Source organism: Thermobia domestica, chromosome 10 (genome assembly GCF_964235325.1).
Source record: "Thermobia domestica chromosome 10, izTheDome1.hap1.1, whole genome shotgun sequence".
Classification (NCBI taxonomy): Eukaryota; Metazoa; Arthropoda; class Insecta; order Zygentoma; family Lepismatidae; genus Thermobia; species Thermobia domestica.
The window spans coordinates 209,169,872-209,193,736 of record NC_137463.1 but is presented as its reverse complement, the minus strand read 5'-3'; the positions used below and the strand labels follow the sequence as shown (position 1 = coordinate 209,193,736).

At 36.0% G+C, this 23,865-nt stretch overlaps 1 protein-coding gene across 9 annotated transcripts in view; it reads right to left on the bottom strand.

Moving 5' to 3' along the window:
• Tab2 (TAK1-associated binding protein 2) overlaps positions 1–23,865 on the bottom strand; it is a 264,341-nt gene that overhangs the window by 125,885 nt on the left and 114,591 nt on the right. For 6 of the 9 annotated variants that reach the window (XM_081729034.1, XM_081729033.1, XM_081729030.1 and 3 more), the window contains one exon: positions 10,983–12,453. In XM_081729034.1, coding sequence (XP_081585160.1) covers positions 10,983–12,453 — 1,471 coding nt within the window. Of the gene's footprint in view, positions 1–10,982; positions 12,454–18,460; positions 18,618–23,865 lie in introns of all 9 variants that reach the window. The other 3 variants (XM_081729035.1, XM_081729036.1, XM_081729038.1) reach the window with 1 other exon arrangement.

The following is a 23,865-nucleotide window of genomic DNA, read 5'->3' as shown; positions in this document are numbered from 1 at the left end:
GTTCCAGCTTTATAGCCCAGTGGACTGCTTCACTAAATGTGTTTTAATTGTTTCTGAAAACGTAGATGTGTATAAAATGGCGCGTTCCAACAGGACGAATTCGCCTGTTCTAAGTAAATTTGTTTTTACACTATTTGTAAAATTACTTGGGAGTTAGAGGCTCAGGACATATAAAAAATATGTAATAATATATACAAATTGCAAAGAAATTAAATTTTGTCAAAATTTAAAATTATGAACAAATTCACAATTGCACAATTGTAGGAGCTTGGCACTCCAGGTGTAAAGATGTCCGTTGCCATCTTGTTCTACCAAACATTGTTGATCTACGTCTCATACAGCCTGTTGCTAATGTATGCATCAATAATAGCGAAATATTCTATTATAGAAATTTAGAATGGCAAAAGCAAATCACATTTTAATAAACCTATCTGAAAATGTACTATTCAAAACAGAATTTTTACAACTTTTCAAACAACCCTATAGAAGAAAATTGCTTAAAAGTAAACACTTTAGTTTATATGTAATGTAACGAAGAATGAAAAGTCTATATTCCAGAATCCAAGAAGCATTTCTGCATTTAAGACTTAACAGTGTATGTTCTACAGGTTTTCTAGTTATTTTGCGAGGAAAGAACGAACCTATAAAAAGACAGCAAAGAACATGAAAAGCCTGGTAATTCAATGAAACATTCTCTCTCACAGGTATCATACAAGGAACAAATTAACAGAGAGGTGTTCCGTACAATTTATAAAGCGAAATGCCAAGAACCTTTTTGTAGCATTTTAAACTATGCAACAATGAGAGTGGAAGAATGCCAATGTATGTGTCCCATGTGATGTGATTTCTTATGTATTCGTGAGGCAACCAAACATCTCAGTAATCTCTCTATTCTGAATACCGAAGCACAGTTTTCTTAGAATTATTTACAGCTCCTCGTTGGAGGTAATCTTCTACAACAACCTTCAAACGATTCTTTTGCACCTTTAATTTGTTCGCGGGTTGTATATTGCTACTTGCCGTTGACAGTTGGCCATCCAAGGCTACCCGCAGTGACGACTGGTCTTCCATTAAAGCTCTATCACTATTCCGGTTTCATCAATCCTTCACAAAAACTTGTGTCATTGGTATTAGCTGTAATCTTGAAGTAGACAACAGTACAACCATCCAGTCGATTTACCCTTATGTGTCTTCCGCTTAAAAAAGGAAAAATCTCAGCTCAGGATTCACGCTGGGTTCCCTCCTTTCTCTCGGCAAAATAAGATATATTAGAATTTAATCATGCATAAACACAGCCGACATCAGCAAAGTTCAGTCTTGACTTAAACCGTAAGAACTTGTGTCCTTTATTAATATTACAATTGCATTGAATGCCTTCAACATCATTATCGAAGTAGTTGTTAAATATCCAATGAGCTGCAAAAACTCGAGAAACTACTTCTGTAATGTAGTTTTCGTAGCCTTTTAAAATGAATTATAACCTACAGAAAGCACAATGCACACACTAATGACATTAGATATGATTCTATAATTGTATCTACGAGTAAATGTAAATGCTAATACAGTACTACATAATGTCTAAAATACATACATGGTAATAAAATAATACAGAAATACTAGCTGAACCTGTACTATTTACACAGCGCACAGTTCTAATATGAGCGTGAATCTCCTTCCTACTTTTCATTATATCTGTGTAAGTCCCTTTACGAACACAAGTAAAAGATACGAAGACTCTCAAAGGGAGTGGACTGATATACACAAACACATAAATGTTTGCATTTTAATATATAGAATGTCGGGGGGAGTTTGTGGCAAACTTGGATAAGTAATAGATGACGCCAAATGCAAATATTTTTTTCTTATAATTCCGTATTCGAGTACGCTTCATTGTGGGTCCACAAGCCTTCGAAGTTGCCATTCAGATTAAAGCAAAGCGCCTAAAATGTCCATTAGCCCGGTATACGTAGCTCCTTTTCTGGTTGCCTTTCAGAGATCAACCCAAAATATCTGAATTTTACGTCCCACGCTTATGCCGGCTAGGCTAAAGGAGACGATGATAATGAGAAATGAATGAAATGGTGGAATGAATAAAGTGGGAGGAAACGGGAGAACTCCGAGGGAACCCACGGACACCGTGTTTGTCCATCACAAAGTTCACTTGGCGGGAGCAAGGTTTGAACCCGGGACCCCATGCACTGAGCCACGTCGACCCTATGGTATCAACCCAGTTGCAATATTAAACTAATAGGGCTAATACGATGCCTAAAATGTGGAACAGAAAAATAAAGACAAGCTTTTTGAAAATTTGAATGAAAACTGGCAAATTATACGAAATTTGGAATCGACCAGCGAAAACGGCACGTTTCTAGCATTTCTGGTTTTCGAGATCACATTGTCGAAAGAATTAGCCACAAACATATAAACTTTTCTAGCGTTTTAATACAGAAATTAAAACAGAAAGGAGAATAAAACACAGTATTTCACATCTATCATTCTACCTGTAAGAAGTAACATTTTTCTTTTTCTAATTCACGAAGGAACAATTTGTTTTTAACTATGATGACAATGACTTTATGTTTAATCCTTAGTAATATTTCATTCCATAACGTCTTATTAGATCTTGGAGAAAGGGGAATTGCACCTTGAATCATCCTTTGTTATAACATTGTACACTGATCATTTTCAAACTAAATGTGAATTATGGAAGTTATTAGGAATACAGGAATCGTTCGAATTTTCAAAAGGAAAATGTGGGTATACTGTGCTAAATCCATTTAACCCTGTCTCTAGTAATGTTTCGTTATAAGTATACGTTGCATAGAACAAGTATCTATCAACAAACTCTAAATAATTCAGGGATATAGAAGCAAAATCTGCTAAATCCATTTTTCAATATTGTCAGGAAGCGAAACAAAGGTGACTTTTTTTTTAAGTGGTAGATTTAACTCATCTGCATTAAGCAGTGACTACTAAAAAATTTCAACAATTTTGAAACACACGGGCGTCACTTCTGTTTCCTGACAAAATTGAAAAATGGATTTACCAGGTTTTGCTTCTATACCCTTGAATTTAGGCGTTAGATGGCAAAGTGGCGTAAGTCACTTTTGAGATATTTAGATTCACGCCACTCTGTCGTGCAGGGTCATCGTGAATTCGAATTTACGACGTTATTTATGCTTCCACCTCTTTGCTTATTTTTAACTCTGGGATACACAACTTTGCCATACAACAAGTTATGGTTTCAAGTTCACGCAAATAGCTTAAAAAAATCATATATATATAATGAGTTACCGCCTTTTGTCATCCAACGCTCCAATTAGAGTTTAGCTTTTTGAAAAAGAACTAAATATGCTTGTATTCATTAGAATGTATTCGGATTCATGTACTTGTCTTTCAAGCATCTGTAAAATTGGCAGGAAAGTTATCTCGTGGTTAAATGATAGGATTCTTATTTTTGAAGCAAAACTTATGTTCGAACCCTCATAGTTCTGCATTTCGGATAGCACACAGCTTGTGTGTTGAAAAGCGAGGTTAAATTCCAATCATTCGAACAAACAAAATGGACAGCCAGATGGTCAACTAATATATAAATAAACGCTTTTCTATTTTTACTTTATAACATACATAATTATCGTTCTTACACAGTTATTTTCACAAGAAGTATTCTAGATATTTTCTTGACGAAAATAAAACTGAATTCAATTAGCGAAAGGTAGCCGTCCACCAATTTCGAAGACACCCTGTACAAAATGCTTCCTCTTCATTGGATTGTGCTAGAAACATACCTGATGTTAATCAAAACAATCATTTCAAAAATACTTCTGCCTTCCTTCATTCGCATTCTTCGTCCTCCCCTCCCTTTGGCTACGTACCAACAAAAATCCGTCCTCTAAATTGCGATGCTTATTTTTAGAGTCCCGCACTGAGTTTATGGACAGATTTTAATACGTGAGAAATGGCAAGCCAGCTGCAGGTCAGATTTTATGTTGTGAATATGTCCTTTCATGCATGATTTTTACGTAAATAGTTATGTACAGGAGAGATATATAAAAGATATACGGTAACCAAATATGTTTATCTAGCCAGATCTACTACGACGTTAATCGGCTAATCAGCTGCTTCCTCTTCATTAAGAAAAGGAAAACGAAAGACCTATAACAGATGTACATTTCCTGTCTTTGCAAAAACATGAACGAAACTATCTTATCAACCGAACTATGTGGAAGCCACATATTCTCATTCATAACTAGAAAAAAAAATATAGAGTATAGAACAAGTGTAAAAGGCAAAAAAGAAAGTTTAACAGTTAAGCAAGAATTCAGGCCACCTATAAAATACTACGAAAGCGTTTCGGGAGATATGTTGTAAGCGTACGAAGTACGTGGTAATGATACTATTAAATTATCCGCTAGTCTCGATTCTGACTTCTACTCACTAGTAACTAGTCTTTCCAGATAATGTAGAAGAAAACAAAAAACTATATATGGATTTATGAAATGAACACAAAAAGAATAAACAAAAGAAAGACAACGAAATAAGCTATTTTCAGTTTTTGATCGTCAGTAAACTACCTGTAACTTGATGTGCCGCTGTGGATCAGTGGTAGAATGTTCACCTCTGATGGATCGCTGATTCGATCGCAGCTCGCGTCAAGTGGACTTTTCGTGGACCAACACCGTGTGCGAGGGTTTTCTCGGGGTTCTCCTATTTTCTCCCAATTTTTCCATATTTCATTCATTCTCATCATCACCGTCTCTTTTAGCCTATATGGCATAAACGTGGGACGAACAACTGAAAGCTTTAATTTCATTTTTTACTTGTAATCTGAAATAATATGAAAAGATGTGTATATTGTCAAATCTCACTGTTCTTTTGTTCTTTCATGTCATTTCAGTCTGCTAGCTGTATTCTGAAATGAAAGACAAACTATTCACACTTTCGGTCTCCCCTAATTTTATGTTCACCGTTACCACAATATTCACTCTTTTTTTCGGTCTTCACCGCCGCCCAGTTTTTAACTACTTCACTGTGCCTATAGTTGTAACTTGCAACCGTATTTTCATACCCTTCAGTTCATTTTCAGAGGTGATTTTGAACGTACTAACTACACTACCAACACACGTAAGATTTGCGAACTGCTGGCCAAGACGATCTAAAGAAATGATGTGTGTTGATTGTAGCTGAAGCTGCCGAGATATGGCGTAATAAAAATTAAACATTAAAGTACTCCAGATTATTTAACTGTAGTAACTAAACAAGGTAAGAAAGAAGAAGAATTTAATTATTGTTGCTAAATTTATTAAGAAATTTCTTGTTTATTATTGTTGTCAGATGATCAAATTTGTGTGTGTGTTTGTGGCAGAGAAGAAGGGGAAGACGTTTTAATTATTAAAATAATTATTTTAATTAAGATATCTGTATCTACTTGGCCTCATTTCCCCTTCCCCCCAGATCAATAACTTAATTCGCATACTGGTAACATTTCTCTTAAACGTTTGTATAAAATTTGGTTTCGATCCGTTTAATGATACCGCGGCAAAATTCTGTACGAACAGTTAGATAGATTCAAGACATCCAAAACTAGCCTTTTATTCCATACATAACTGTTTACTATTACGGTCGCTTTAAAGTACGAGGTACGTCCTACAATTAAAAGAATGTGATATTTAGGAAAGACAAAAATAAAGAGTTTATCCTACAAGTACTGAACAGTACTGATTAGCTGACGTCAAATTAGAGAAAATTTTAAAGAAAATATTCTTGGAAAGTCATCGTAAATATTGTGTTTATAAACTATCATTTCCATATTTTATTATTTTACTTCATGAATTGCGTACAGATTTACACGCATGCATGCATGGTATCTAAGATTTACGTTAGCCTAACTTCACCATGAGAAATGAAGCAAGAAAAAAGTAAATCACATTATCATATTAACTTCCGTCTACAAAAATAAAAATTCTGCAAAGAACAATAGTTTTATATGGTATTACGGAATGAATTTTGTGTACAACTGGCAAAGGAACGTACCCATACATAGTAGCTATTATTTTGTTAGTAACTTCGAAGAAAGGATCCGTTCATTAATTTACATTGTTTCTTTGGCAACGTATCAGAAATGATTGTTGATTCTCATTCTCACCCTCTTTCTTATATATGTGTATATATATGTGCGAGAAATCAAAGAAAACTCTGCTGAAATGGATACTTGTATTGTAAGGTTAATACACAAACAAAAAACAACAACGGGCTGGGCGTAAGTGGCGATTTACAATATAGTCAATATTTGCAATATCATCAAAATATATTCACAGCCTACTTATTTATTTGTTGAATTACCTGACTCTTTACTGTAAGAAGTAAAACGAATTGTTCGCCCGGTAAATATAACAAAAGTTGTCTTATTGGCTGTCGATGTTGACAGTCGCTATATTTACCAACGAAAATTGGCAAGCCTTCAGCTCCACAAGTTTCTTTCAAACTCAATCACTTGTAATGTCTTTCAACCAGTCGTTGCGAACACACAAACAGAAAGGAATTATTCTCGTCCTTTTACTTTACTACCTGATGACATCAGACTCATGTCCTGTATTACTGCACGCTTCCAACAAATTATTAATGAAGAACTCTTCATTGCGAAAAAACGGCTTAACCGTTAGAAATGAAGGTTTGAACACAGCACTTGGCTCGGACCGAGTTCTTATTTATCATGTCAAGTTACACTTTGATTAAAATCAGTATGAATAACGAGGAGTGGATTCAAAATTTACGCCAAAAATAAATTTCTCCTCAGGTTCTCAGGTTAGGCAGATGAAACTCTGTATATAAACTTCTTATTAAAAATAAATTGATAACTTTCTCAGAGTTTTCGAAAATTTCACTTCTTAACGGGGAATGGGGTCAATTTCTATAATGATTTAATTCCTAATTTTGTATTCATAAAATTAATTTTTGAACATACTTAGCAATTGGAGTGATCTGGGTTTTCACCATTAAACTTTAATTGAAGTGCGTATCCTAAGGAGGCAAAGGAGATTTAAATATTCGCAAAGAATAACTGCTGCACCATTTGAAACGTATTTTTGAGCATATCATTTGGGTAAAGCTAGGCTTTTATCACTCCACTTCGATTCAAATACGCACCCTACGGGAAATATACGTTTTAAATATTGTCTATACAACTATTGTTCCCGTAAGAACTGGTATTTCAGGGCTAATATATCTTATAGATTTAATTACTCGCCCCCTTTTCACAATTATGTGGTACATTTCAATTAGATGCAAGAACTACCACTACTCCCAATGACTGATTGGAGTAGTTTCCTTTTCAGCGCCGAAGCTATGTGGATGGGGCTAGTGCTTAAATGTGTACCGAGCCACTATTACAATTTTTGTCAAAGGCTTAGTATGCCCACCGGGGATCGAACTCGGATCACGCGCTAGAACAGAAGTCCCTCGTTAGCCACTAAGAATCATGTTAACTACTTCGAAACTAATACTATTTTCAGACAATCAAGTTAAATCTAATACTGACAGCAAGAAATTCTGAACAATTATAGTCTGACTCTTCACGTTTATTTCCCGACTGTGATTTTCTTGTTGCCGATCACAAAGGAATAATGCTGTTATAATGTTTACTAATCTATAGCATACATAATGACGTACGAAAATATCTTTTATAATTTTAGAAAAAATACATTCATCAATATAGTGCAAAACACCGGCTTGTCGTCTGCAATTACTTTTAATCTTGGCACTTTCCGAGAGATCTACAACGGTGCATCGTTTAGAAATAAAGCGATTTGCCAATTTTGAAATGAAAATGAAATGAAATTTTGAGTTTTACGTCCCACGGTTATGCCGGTTAGGCTAAAGGAGACGGTGATGATGAGTAATGAATGAAATGGTGGAATGAAGAAAGTGGGAGGAAACGGGAGAACCCCGAGAAAACCCACGCACACGGTGTTTGTCCACCACAAAGTTCACTTGGCGGGAGCAGGGTTTGAACCCGAGACACCTAGTACCAGAGGTGAACGCTCTACCACTGAGCCACCGCGGCCCCAATTTGCCAATTTTATATCGTAAGTTTTCTTAAAATAAAAAAGTAAGTCTATATGGGTACTAATTTGGCTATAAATAACCATAAACAAAAACTAGTATATCTATCAAAATTCTCAGTTTACACAATTAAACATGCTTTCAAATGAACTCCAGGTAAAAAGAAAAAATCCTCGAACACCCATGGTTGTTATTCATGTCAACGTTTCTCATAACTCAGGCAAAATTATTGAAAATATATTATCCATTAACTGTAAATTACTACCTGTTTTAATATTATAAACCTAAATTTTCAGATCTGCCACAGCTTTGCAATAAGCTACTTGAAATTACATCAATAATCTTGTTGTAACTAAAGGAACATTTTAAACAGAAATTTAATACTGATAATTGATTCTGAAAGTACAGGATTCGGTTTCCACTTCGTTTTAGCTCGAAACACTTCACTGGAAATACAACTCCTTGGAAATTTTCTTCATTTAAATCTCACTCTATTCCTACAGAAAAATGAGTGGTAATAGTACAACGATAGTGCGACTGTAATAATAATGTTCACACTGAGACTCCCACACAAGCTAATGAAAAAAACTCGTGACACCAAAAAACACTTCAAATGATCCAACACGTAAAATCTTAAGCGTTAAGCTGCTCCACACTCGCATCTATCCTCTTGGCACCAGTTCAGGAATGCAGACTCGACTCTGCCGAACATTTCACAAGAAATCAAAGCTTCGCTTCTAAATGCTTTCCTAAGTTCGTAGGCCTGAAACTTCCCGTGCTACGTTAACTCAACAGTTCTCTCGATTCTCTAAACTACAATGTAAACAAAACATCCTTTGAAATGCTATGGATTGTTAGAAATTAATAGACCCTACTGCCATTATTATACAGAATGTAGTCCGCCCTAATTACACTATGTAGCGAAAACAAACACACGAACATTTTTCTTCTCTCAAACAGAATAGTTTCTTTGTGTCCTCCGGTAAACAAAATGTACTCAGTATTGAAACTAAACAACTCTACACACATATCTAAGTGACAAAACGTACTATTTAGGTGTAAAATAAGCACTATTTAAATTTGAGAATCCTACGGAATGCAGTGAAATAATTTAAGAAAGCAATGATATCTGTACGTGGGAGGCAACTACTGTATAGTAGATACGATGAAGTAGTAAATGAATTTGACATTATCAAAAAAGAATGAACACATCTGCTTTAGCTAAACGGAAATCCTTGCACATGTGAACCTGAAATGTTTTTGTTCATAAAGTCACTGCCACAGAAATTCTCGTCCACTTTTAATGACTTCTATAACACGAAATTTCAAAAATAATAATGGGTTACAAATACGAATCTTCGTCAAGGTTCTAGCTTCGTAATATTATAGCAAGTAAGAATTACTTTTATCATAACAAATATTAATTGTCCTGCACATGTAAATATCGAAGTAACGGAACCCTTCATTGGTGTTCTCTATAGCTGTTCTAGTTGCTTCGTGGCCGCATTTATTATTAAATAAGTAGGGCTCCGGGAAGAACATTGAGCAAGCGTGTTATCGATGGTGAATTTCCGCAAAAATACAATTATGAAGAGAGGTCTATGGAACCGATCCCTCCACCATTTTGTTATCATTTGGTATACTTTACAGTTATATAATTTACGTTCAGTTGTTACTTACAGTTCATTTTTATAAAATTAAAGTTCCTTTAAAAAACAACTAATACTACTAATAATAATACAAACGAATAAAAAGAACTGGACATATTTAAATTCATTGAGACTAATCATTATGTATGACTATCTAACAAAAATTTTACAAATCCTCCTCTCCCCTTTTACAGCAAAATTCTGGCAGCGCAACTGAATGTACAATCTTGCTGGAAAAACATAGTATCCCATCTCTTTAGCTGTCACATCCCGCAATCGCGTGTAAGAAGTTCTAATACGTCGAGTTGAAGGAAGTGGGTGGCCCTCAATTGACCACAGATTCACATTTGCTTCATTTAATTACAATTACACAACACGGAAACAGGCCTTTTAAAAAGAAGTGGGTAGCCCTCTTTTGTAAGTACTGAAATTGTTTGTAAGGTAAGTCATACTCAAGCATATAAACAGCAATACTTGCACTCATCAAAATTAATATTATTATTAAAGTAAATAAACTGAACTTCCTTAAGTTACAACCGACGACAGATTAAAATCCGATATGTTAATCGCTAACCACACATCCCATTATTTTTGATTTTCTAAAATGGAGTTATCTACTTTTTAATTCAAGTTCCTAAAGTTAGGTGTGTGCGCTAGTTGTCCACATATGTAGATGCATCTTGCACTTTTTACAACTTTATCTTCAAGTCATACACAAGATTTCACTTATGGTTTTTAACAAGGATGTTATAAAATAGAGGATCTGCCCATACAGCAAAATCGTGAAGCCATACGTCACAGCTTTGCCACACCTACTCTGCCCACTCCGCGCCACTAAGATCGCAATGTTTTGAGCCAACAATCATGGTGGAAACGAGAGTAGCCAATCAGACTTGCCGGATCAGACGATGCTCGGTTGTTTTTTGGCTTCATTGAGTTCATATGTTGAAGATACGTATGGGCAGATCCTCTATTTTATAACATCCTTGGTTTTTAAGCAGTAACATGATATGAAGTTATTTTATACTATACTTGCAAATTCATTTTCAATAACTGAATCGTTTACATGATACTAAATAATGTAATCCACGAAAATTGTCTAACTGCAGCCTACACGAAACTACGTAATTGCTAGAGCTACTAAGCATTGAGAAAACAGGCAACATGCAAAAACAGTAAGATGAGATACATACATACAACTGTGTACATCAACAGGAATAATTACGAGCTCTTATGTTTTCGTAGGTCTGTACAACTAGAACTTGTACTTACCTTTAGAGCAAGCAATCTCTCCGTCCTCGTGAATGTGATCTTCAATCACCAGCTTCATTCTTTCCTCCGACGGTGATGGGGAGCGGGATGAAAAGCATGATGGCTTCATAGGAACTTGTGAAATTTGAGACTGCAGAGGATCCTCTGCATCTAACAACGATGTTGACACATCCGGAAGCGATGCGGTACGAGGAGGAGGTCGATCTGGGGGTTGCGGTGGATCAGGCTGGTAAAACGATCGAGGTCGAGTTTGTTGCGTTGTAGATTTGGTAGTTTGAGTGGGAAATTGTGTTCGTGGCACAACACTTGGATTAGGAACACGCGTTCTTAATGCTGATATTGTTCCTCCACCAGAACCTATGTGGATTTGTAACTGCGACTGGTATCCTTCTTTGGGATTGTATGATGACGTGGAATACGTAAGGCTTGAACCGGCTGAGCGAATGTCAATGGGGGGTTGAGGTTCTGATGATGGTGGACGTAACATCAGATTCACTGACGTGTAAGGACGTGGATAATGTCCAATATTATTATCCACATTTGGATCCAAAGGTCTAAATCCCTGTCGTCCCGTATAATGAGCTACAGGTTGCACAGTTAATGACGTTCGATGACGATTTGGCTGCGTCTGTTCAGCATTGGAGATCATATTTACGTTGACTTGACACGTAGGTCTAGGAACACTATAAAAACCGGGGTCGAAGTTTGTATCACCTGCTGGCTGATATTGGGGATAGTTCATGTGTGCACCGCTAGGAATAGCACTTGCATGATGACTACCACTTATACCACTAGAAGGAAATCCACCAGTGCCATTAAACATGTAACCGGAGGGATTACTGTAACTACCAGCCATATGAAATGGTTCGAAATTAGCAGACATTACAGGTGCCGATTGGGGCTCTTGCACAGTAATATTGGGTAAATGAGGTGGAATTCTTTCACTATGACGTCTCACAGCACTTGGAATATATGGTGGTTGTGGACATAACATTCCACTCATTCCACTAACATCACCGTATCCGAATGCACTGCTACTCGAAGGTTCACTAGGAAAACTAGGCGCACCAACAGGCATACCTACATGTGGCCTTTCAAACTGTGAATACATTTCACCACCAGGCACAGGCACACGATATCTTACACTCTCACTGCCAGAAACACGCCTTCCACTCACACTGCACTGATAGCTCGCACTCATATTCTGGTTGTAATCTTGCACCTGAGTGGTTGAGCTGGTGCTTACACACTCCCGATATCCGAGACTATAATTCGGTTGGTTCACTTGAGTGCCACTGGCACCACTACTGCCGTTCTTGCAGATCGACAGTTCTTGCATCCGGTTGGAGATGTTTGTTCTATCATTCACTGATGTATACATCTTATGGATTTGTGCTGCCGGGTAGCTGTACATATAATTGTGGCTCTCCCGAGACAAAATCTCTTCACATTTTTGCCTGTTATGGTAGTGCTGAAGAAAGAAGAAAGAAGAGCAGGATTAAATTTATTGTAATCCAACGAAATGAATGTGAGTTATACCATTATTTGTCACTAGAATCATTTCAACAACAATAATACAAGCAGCTTAATTATTATCATGTTATGGCAATATCTCAGCAAATGCGCTAGTTTATAAAGACAAGAAATCATACAGAAATCCTTTTGGATGATTACTTAAGAGTATTTTTTTCAGAATTCGAAAGTTTTCTTTCAGTGTCTTATCTACAATTAACTTCGGAAGACATGCAAGGTCAAAACCCACAGACTTCTCACTAATACTGAAGAATCGGTACACATTATCAGGCTTGTAATCGACCCCTTCAGTAATGTAATATTCCCCAATTTTTCGTTATTTATTTATTATGATGCGTAAAATCGTGAAAGAGGAAAAACAAATTAATATACAACATAGTAGAAGTAAAAACACATTCCCGAAGTTTCTTTATTTCAACGATTTTACACCCATTCTATGTGAGAAAAGGATATGAAACAAACTTTCAAGGTCCTATACTCTCTGACGGGGTGTTTCAAAACAACACCGGCAACGTTTGAGAGGTGATTCCTGACACCAAGATAAGACAAAAAGTATAGACCATCCTGGGTGCACAAATGCTTGCTTTCGGAGTTATAGGCTGCCAAAAACATGAAAAAATGAAATTTAAAAGTCCATAGCTCCAAAACTATAAGACCTAGCGTAATCGAGTAAAGACTTCACTTAGGAACTAATATATGCCCTGTCCAAAAATACATGTCTCAGAATCCTAAGGTACTCACGAAGCAATTTTTATAGAGGGAGTTTGGCTACGGTCATATAATTTGAAGTACTCTCCAACTGCCTCTATAAAAATTGTTGCAGAAGTACCGCAGGATTTTGAAATATGGATATTTGGATAGCGCACATACTAGTTCCTAAGTGAAATTTTGACTCGACTACGGTAGGTCCCATAGTTTTGGAGCTATAGACCTTTAAAATTATTTTTTTTTATGTTTTCGGCATCCTATAACTCCGAAAGGAAGCATTTGTGCACCCAGGATGGTCTATACTTGTCTTATTTTAGTGTCAGGAATCACCTTCAGAAAGTTGTCTGTGCTGTTTTGAAACACCCTACATATGAACTAAATGAACTAAACCGACAAACTGTAAGAGATGATTCCGCACTTCAAAATAAGAGAAAATGTTCAGATGGACCTGTGGGGAAAAGTGCATGATTTCAGAGCAAACCACGAAAAAAGCCAAATTTCAAGAGGTCCTATCTGGAATTCGAGAAACTGTGGATGGTGGTTCTTCTCAGTGTAAAGGAAGTTATGCATACGCAGTCCAAAAATGCATATTTCATTAACGTTCAATTGATGTACAGAGTATTCCCTGTAGGCTGAAATTCCCAGATATGCCATCAACCGAATTTTGAGATATGCTCTAAATTTATGATTGGTTCAAAGTAGGGAAACGATAAGTCTTGATAGCAATGTACATGGAATCCTTTGGCGCGATGTCGGAACTGTTAAGGATTGTCAGCAGCACGGTCTCTCGTATTCGGGAAAACGTATGTTGCGATGCTTTCTTTCACGCTTGTAACTGAAGAAATCGTGAAATATACCGTAACGAAATACATCACATGATACGTTATTCGGTACACAAAAAAACATGAAGTTGCCGGTTCTACCACTTCCGACTTCCCTCCGAAGCATTGGATATCCATTGTTTTTAAAGCTTACATCTTGTCTACTTTGGACCCTCTTTGAAATATCTTAAAACTCTATTGAGAGCATATCACGGAATTACACCCTGTAGGGAATACCCTGTACACCTATTGAAAATTGATGAAATATACATTTTTGGATTGTGAGTGTGTGACTTTCTTTATGCTGATAAGGACCACCTTCCACAGTTTTTGGAATTCGAAATGGGGTCTGTTGAAATTTAGCTTTTTTGCGATTTTTTACAGCCCTAGCTCTGTAACTATGCACTTTTGGCCATAGGCCCAGATGAACTTTTTCTTTTGTTTTGATGTGAGGAATCACCTTTTACAATTTGCCTGTATAGTTCATTAACACCCTGTATATATATACAAGGTGTAACTTCATTAATGTAACAAACGTCGAGAGGTGATTCCTCACACCGAGATAAGCAAAAACGGTCCTATGAACATACAGGATATTAGGCATATTTGCAAAGTTAGTGAGGGCCGAAGGCGTAGGAACTGTCAGTTCGAAGCGATAGATATTGAAAACCAATAGGCTCAGAGATGGCAGTCTAGGAAGTCTAAAAGTGGCACAGGTGTTCAATGCGTAGTTGTTTGGTTTACGCTAGGGATAGCCAATTCCGGAATTTTTACTTTCCGGAATCTGAAAAATAAAATCGGAAAAAATCCAGAATTAGAGAAAATCCGGAATTGAAAAAAATCCGATTTCGAAAAAATCCCGGAGTGTTTCCGAATTCCGGTATTTTCTGTCAGGAACGCTTTTCTTACTGACGTAAACCATAATACAGAATGTTTGTCGCAATTTATCGGTGCATGTGAAACAAGGACCGTGGCATGTGTACTGCCCATGTGGATGATGGTCAACACCATTGTACACGAACAACTGTTATGGACGAACGTACGTTAGAAGCTTTGGTCAATGAGCCAGGTACGAGTACGAGGGAACTTAGCCGTGATATGACAATGCACATGAAAATGCCTGCGTGCGTTACATGAAAATGCCTTGTTCCCATATCACCTGCAACGGATACAAGGATTAACAGAAGAGGATTTCCAATTACATGAAGCGTTCTTGTTAATGGTTGATTCAACAGACCACTACTATCATGCTGTTTCAGGCATCAGTACTGTTCACTGACGAGGACACATTTGGAAGGGATGGTATCGTCAACATGCATAACACACACACGCGGGCAGATCCACATCACCATGGTATGGTTGCTACAATTTAAACTCAATGTATGGTGTGGTACTGTCCATGATCAACTGCTTGGCCCTTATCTGTTACCCCCAAGACTGAATGAAGCAAGTATTTGACCTTCCTGCAGGCTATACTGCTCGAATTACTGGAAAACGTTTCCCTAGCGATTCGCTGCGACATGTGGCACATGCATGATGGGGCTCAAGCGCACTTCAATGTGGATGTTCACCGGTGGCTGGACAACAATTACTTAAAATATTAGATCGGGCGTGGAGGTCCAGTGCACTGGTTTGCCCACTTTTATCTGTGAGAACACATTAAAAGTGCGGTGTATGCTCCTCCTGTCAACGATGTCACCGACTTGAAACAGCGTATCCATAACGCCTGTGCAACTATTCGCCACAATCCAGGTATCTTCGAACACGTTCGCCAACCCATGATCCGGCGTTGTCATGCATGCATTGCTGTCCAGTGGACACTCTGAACATCTCCTGTGAAATGACCGACGAACGTACACGTTTGTCTTTCTGCATGTTCATATTTACCGTTTCGAACTTACTATTTGCACGCTTTCGGCCCCTGCTAACTGCAAATAATGCCCAATATGTTATATGCTCATAAGACTTTTTTTTTTTTGTTTATCTCTGTCAGGAATCATCTCCCGAGTACAATGTCTATCTATCTATCTATCTATCTATCTATATATATATATATATATATATATATATATATATATATATATATATATATAATATAGATAGATAGACATTGTAAAATATTATGGCCTGTTTAGTTTTCTTTCAGAAGCAGCCAAAACTTTGCACCACTCAATGTTAGACAAGAGGCTTCAAACAAGACAAAACTTCTAATTTATATTTTAAGTTCACTGACCAAACTAAATTTCTTGTGTTTCTAGTTATGCAGTAATTCTGTTAATTATTCACGCCATGAAATTATTACTTCATAATTTACCTGCCTGAATGGTTATAAATAAGCAATTAAGAGAAGCATACAGAAAGCAATTTTAAATACCATTAAATGGGATGACCGACCAGTTTTTGAGTTTTTTCTGGAGCAGAAATTAAGTTTCTTACTCAAACGTTTTGAAATTAATAATTTAAATACGTCAATGTCTTTCCGTTCAAATGGCAATATCACTTTATTGTGTGATCTAAATTTACTGGGAAAAACTATATCCCTAACTACGGTTAAAAAATTATATAAGAGGTGAGGTGATTTCGACCAAACAAACAGTCTGAATAGACGTCAGAGGTCGCGATACGATTCCAGTCAGTTTCTCTTTTAAAATATATCTTATAGAATGAATAACTGTATGAAGATACAAGACGTATTCCATAATTCGTAAGATCAATAACTATTACTTGGAAAATAGCATAACTTTCTCGGGAACAAAAAATTACTGCACTCGCACATTTAACTTTGTGACGATCAATCTATTTCTGAGCAGGTTCCTGCGAGTATTTAAATTTCCCCAATCTGTAACTGAAACTCTCCAGGTTCTTTAGTATTTATAATGAAGATAAAATATATCTTTTTGCAGATGATCTTACGCATGGCAAGTACTTGATAGAACACAGGAGTGAATTCCTCAGTGACCTTCCAATGTGCAGGTGGACCTTTCCAACACTCAGAAATATTCTAGTGCTTTACACTCTGTACTACTAGTTTGGATTTTTTACGGATCCATTATGCTTTCTTAATGCTTGTTATTTTTATTCGTGATAATTAAGCGTGGTATATTATGATTTTCAACGGCCTTCCGCACACTTATTTTTCTTTTTAAGATCTCTAGAATCGCACAAAATCCTCCTTTCATACAGCTATGTGCAAAAAATGCTTTAATACAGTCCGTAAGCATGACGGAAGTATCGAAATTTCACTTAAGCGGGCATTTTTTGTGAATTAGCAATAGTAGTCTAGACCTCCTCTTTACACTTGAGACAAATCCTGCGGTCTGCAGTTGATACAAATTTGAAATTACTCTGATTAAAGACACAAAAAGTATACAAGACATCACGTAATATATAGTTCCTAACAATGACGTAAACAAACACTGCAGGGAATAACAATTGTTTGTGTCAATATTTAAAAGTAGGAAATGAATACACTGCTACTTGTTGTGTTCCTTGGATATATTTAAATTATTATGCGGCGTGTCTGCTTTGCATAATTGCCACCAAAATAAGATATCGTTCAATCGGCCAGTCATCTCATTCTACGGTACATAAAAGCTGGCTCTTTTGTCATGGAAAGTCGTTCATTATAATAACAAAATGTGTATATGTGTATCACAAAGAAAGGAGTGGCCTACAACCACCAAATTATGTAAACAAATATATCTTTACCAGATCTAATCGGGTACGAAGCTCTTTTCGATTTGCGGCTCGGAGGGTCGCGTTTTGGGGGATGAAAACGTATGTATGTTTCTTGTGGACTTTAAAACACCTTGCCTATATGCAACAACAACAACCATGTGGTTGTGCGGGCCTACATAACAGCACAGGGCCGAACAATGAAACTGTTGTGGAGAAATTCTTTATGAGCATTCTTCTCCCTCTCTTCTTATGCAGATACTGAATTAAGACAGAGCGATGGATACTTACAGGTAGTATTATATATGTTTCAAGTATGGAATGGTGGAGCTGAATGGACCATTGGGATTACTAACGAGTTCTCGACATTCTCTTTATGGCATCCAGCAAGTGTGAATAGCACTTTGTAGAATTACAGAAGGGGAAGAAAATAGGGGCATGGAATTTAGGAGCAATTTTGATGGTATATACTTCGTTGTGTAGCTCAACAGTTTCAAAATGTAGAATATTTCTCATAAAGACTATCAGCCGATTCTTACAGGGAATAATCGAAACTAAGAACTGAAATTAAAGAAGTAATAAATACCTGCTTTACATTTGTTATTGCTGATAAACCTGCATGAGGCAATCCAAACAAAGACAGGCATGTTATGTTCCTAATTTACCTTATTATTCATTACTGAAAAAAATATTCATACTGATCAGTTAGAGAAAATATATTTAAAATCATTAATTACTTACAGATCTGTACTAATGCACTGCACTCCACAACATTGTTTTAGTAAAGACGTTATTAATACAAAGTCCTAGTCAAGTACTTCAATCGATCTATGTTTAGTGATACCATTTCTAGAACTTCCTTGTTTCAATTGTAATGACGTAACCAGACTCCCACCAACTGTTGAAAAAGTTAAGAAGAATATTTGGTAGTAACAATTTATTGTGTTTAAATCGCTGATAGCAACTCTATAATACGTGTTCTCACCGCATTATACTTCTGTTCTCACCGCATTATACATCTGTCAAGTGATCATTCCTTTTACCAAAAAAATAATAATAATAAAAAAATACTCAATATTTTGAAGAAGAGTAATAATGACTGGATTAAAATATAAGATTAAACAGAGAAAGTACAACATAAGTTGCAGGTGGAAGAAAATGAACAAGAATTGGAATACATGAATTGGAAAAGGTACATTATTCTAGACAGTAATTGTAGCCTTCACGAGCTAAACTCAATTTAGACTTAGTTATAAGAGATAACAAAGAGGAATGTGGGAAACTAGAACAAAAACCAAACATCGACATTAAAATCATCGGCAAGAGTGTTTGATTCCGAAAATGACAGCCTACTTGAAAGAAAATAGCTTAATGACCACAAGTAGTACCCCAAAACAAAATACAACACAAATATAAACAAAATAAGATAGCAGACAGAACTATTTCACACATACTATTATAACCCACATCAATCACACATAAATTAGCTAAAAAGTGACGTAGTTTTTTTTTTTTTTTTTAATTAGGAGGTGAAATCATCGAACTGAGACCCTTAATAAACAATTACTTCCAACAAGGAAATTAAATATGGCAAACATGAACAATAAAAGTTTAAGAAAATTTCTAAGGTATGAAACACATCACTCCTCATATTTTAAATATTTTATACACACATTATCATACTGGATATTTATATATATTAATTCCGCAAGGAAACAAACAGAAAGTTACAATGTATTTTCTTTTTAAATATTTCTTCAGCTTTCTAGTAACTGTGGTTAACATTTTATATGTCAACTAAAAACAGGAAATCGATTAAGAAATTGGTCATACTAAATAATGCTGTAATATCGATCACAACTTCATTAGCGTAGTTTTCTCAGTTATCACAATGACTAAGAACACCTTCGGAATAGTAATTTGAGCGCTATTGTGCAGGTTGTTTTTCCTACATATATTTTAAGAAACTGGTAGAGAACACACACATTACACTTGCGCGAAGTAGGAGAAATGAGTTTCCGGGATTTTTCTACATTTCGAGTACTATGTAATTATTGATATTATTGATACTACTATATACAGGAACTTACAATGTCACATTTGTTATTCAGTGTCACAAATTAAGGACGTTACAGTATCACAAGCGTCCAAAGCTCAGTAGCCTGTATAACAGTAATAACCAAGGGAAATGGACAGGGCAATGCGCATCCATAATATTTTGGTGTCTTATACCATGATCATGATATGGCGGATTTTAAATTAATAAGAGCAAATATAAACGGGATTGAAAATTTGACTTTTTCCAAAGCCTGTTTTCTTTCTTCCTCTCTTTTTTCGAAAAGCTGTTTACACAAGTACCTCATCTAATTGCATGGTTGGCTTTCAATAGATGTGAAAAATCATGAAATCATTTACAGGAATTTGTTACCTCAAACCGTCCTGGAGATAGGTAGATATACTGGTAAAGTTTGCAACACTGCTTAAAATTATGTAGGCTAATTCGGAGAACTTGTAATTACACTTACCAAAAAGAGTTGTTGTAATGTTATAGAAGAATAGTAATTTTGAAAAACAGTTTTTAAAAGTTCCCACTAATATGCCATTTTACTGTAACTAATAAGCTATATCAAATTTAACCATTTTTTTCATATCTCTCGAATTGTTTGTTATATCAAATTGCTGTAAACGACATTATGATCTTTACGTTTACTGAAAACAAATTTTCCTAACCGGATACGATACTTACCTGAATACTTTTTCGAAATGAAATGAAATCTAAGTTTTACGTCCCGTTATGCCGGCTAGGCTACAGGACACCATGATGATGAGAAATGAACGAAGTAGTGGAATGAAGAAAGTGGGAGGAAACGGGAGAACCCCGAGCATATCCATGCATATGGCGTTTGTTCACAAAGCTTACTTGACGCGAACTGGGAATGAACCAAGGACTCCATGCACCAGAGGTGAACGCTCTACCACTGAGACATCGCGGTACTTTTTCGAAATAAAAACCTTTAATTCCTTGTTATTTCCACTAGTTCGAAACACGTAATAGGATCACCGAAATATTCGAAACTAAGTATTTTCGATGTGTCACTTGTGTTAATTGCCTGTCCATGTCACTTGCGGTTTTAATGTTGTAGAATCCTTCAAAATTCGGTTATTTTTTGAGGTACGTAATTTCATGATTTATTTCATCAATAATTTATTTTTTGAAATTTACATGAAATAACTTTAAAATATAGTATTGTAGGGTTAATAAAAGCAAAGGATAAGAACTTAACACAACTTACTTTGAGACGGAAGGTTTATTTTATTTTATTTCATTTTATTTTTATCTAATTCAAGTGATTTAATTTTATTACAGCAGAGAAGACGAAAAATATTTATATAACTATAGAAGTGTTAAAATATTGCTTTGCGAGTTTAAAAGTAACCTATTAGAAACTAATTGTTCTCTTGCTTCATCCTAGTGTTTACTATATATTGACTTATTAACACATAAAATACTTTTACTCTCAGACCCTAAAAGTGGATTTTTAAAAATAAATTTCACGGTGATTCATGATACAGAAAGCACCTACTAATTCTGAGACAACTCAATAACTCTAATTTCAAAAAATCGAAGACAGATATTGTTAATTTGTTACGCTGCTCTTTTTCAAACGTTTTCGCAAACAGGTGCTAGGGGTGTTTACTTCCACCACGGATTCAACAGATGTCAGTACAGTCAAACTAGAATTCTTAAAGATAACTCAAACCAACAACCATCTTGAAAAATAATGTATGTGTGTTACTGTTACACGGTAAATATACGGGTATATAGAATTAAGGAAAACAGATACGCAATAAATTACTAGATATAGTGTATTTATACATTTTAGGCTGTGGATCTTCAGTATGCAAAAGATGCCATTGTTCTCCAAAGCAAGGTCAAACTCTAATTCACCGATTACCACGCCAAGTATATTATGTTCAACTATTACATTATGCCCTTGGAAACTTACTGTTACATGAACCTAAGTGATTGGGTACAAAGTGTACCTGTAAGACATGTGTCAGTGACCTAAGAAATGTGTTTATTTGAAGGTTATAGAACCTCTCGTCACCGAGAATTCATAAGGTGTGAACACACAGCTTAGTAAGATATTAAAATCACAATCTCGATTCGGTGAGTTATTACAACTGTAACTAGAACATGCTAAGAATTCGCTAGTGAAGTGGTTGTCAGGAGGAAGCTGTCTGAGTATTGTCAGGTAGTTTAAATGTATTGAGATTTTCGAGCACGAAATAGCGTTAGTGTCCCAAATCTCAGGGCAGATAAATCGCAGCGGGCCAGACCTAATGTTACTCAATGACTGACAGTTGAAGCTAGTAGCTATGCAAAACGTGTAGAATTCCTAGAATCAGATATAATGTTTTGCGCCGTGAAGATGAGTGAACGTAAATGCTCTGTAGATCCGTGAAGAAATTTGAGCTGTTTATGGGCAAGATACGTTATCAAAAACAACAGCAAAAACACGGTTCGCTTTCATTCTGGACATTTTGATGTCCCAGATGCTCCTTGTAGTGGGCGACTAATCATAGGAAAAGTTTATGATATTCTGACGAAAGTCGAGCAAGACCCACATGTAAGCAGTCATGACATCGCCAATGACCTAAACATCCATCACTAAACAGTGTTTAAACTATTTTTGAAAAGCGTTTAACTACGTACTTCGTAGTACGTTGACTACAATAATAAGATCGATTTTGGGGATATATATGATTTGACTAAACAACATTTACTGGATCAAATTTTTATCTACGAAATCTCTACTGAAACGTAACGAACCCGAACCATTTTTAAACGGTTGATCACGAGTGAAAAGAAACAGTGGTCGAAGTGAGACGGCATGAGGTGGCATGCCATACCGCCTCTGGTTTTTCGATGATGAAGGCATACTGTCTGTTTTTTGAATGATTAAAATATACCGTCACTGGAAAGTAGATGCTAAATACGTTTAATAAATCGATTTTTATACAAAGTAATTGACGAATAGTTTTGCATGTAAAAAATTTTTTATTTTTTATGTAGAAATAATTTCTCAGTTGACAACACCGACATTTTCGTTTGGCGTAATAACAAGTCAAAAGAAACGATTGAAATTGGTTAACAGAAAGAGTGTCGTATACCACGCTAAGAACATAAGGTTTTGCATGTTTGATCCATCATAAATTGAGAGCAGCTGACTGGGAGATCTAATGCATCCACTGTATAGCTCAGATCTGGAACAATTAGACCATCGTTTGTCTCGGTCTTTGCAAAACTCTCCGAATGGCGTTACGTTAGTTTCAAAAGAGCACCGTAACACCACGTGTCAATATTCTTTGACCAGAAACTACGGAAGTTTTATAGTGTTTACATAGAAACACATTGACATGCAAAGGAAGTTCAACTATTTTTTTTTCACAATAAAGTGGATTCTGGTAGCATTGCATTTGTTTCTACATTGATTAAACTATTTGAGATCCCAATCAAAATAGTGAATCATTCAACCATCCAAGTGCCATTATTCCTGCACAGCATTCCCACGAAACCCCACCATTTTTTCTTGAAGACCCTGTATTTTGGGTAACTATATTCCTCCGTTTTGAGGCTAGTCCATAAGCATGACTCCCAAGATAACAATGATTTATCATATTCACATAAATAAATGGAAGAAAATGCCGAAAACCTAGACTCAATAATATTAGCCTCTTCAGAATATGGACACATGATTTCTGAGTACATCTGAGAGGATATCGAACAACGGGTGCAATCTAAACCAATCCGATTTTCTTCAGTGATCGCTGGGTTCCAGACAGAAGTAACAAATATCTCGTCCACTACACTACAGAACTATTTGTAGATATTTTAGCCACATTATTATATTGTTCTTTAAGCCAAAGTCATGATAATGTCTGACTTTTTTCAAGTTTTCTTCAGAGCGGTAGACTGAGGGTCATGAAAGTTTTCTCACTTGTTTAAAAATTATCAAAAAGATCCGAGCAACTCATGCATGCAAGGCCCATAATTTGATAACAAGCCATGAAATGTGTACACACTACCGCGCTAGCTATGGACTCACGTTAACTTTTCTTACCGTAATGCACTATAACGTTCC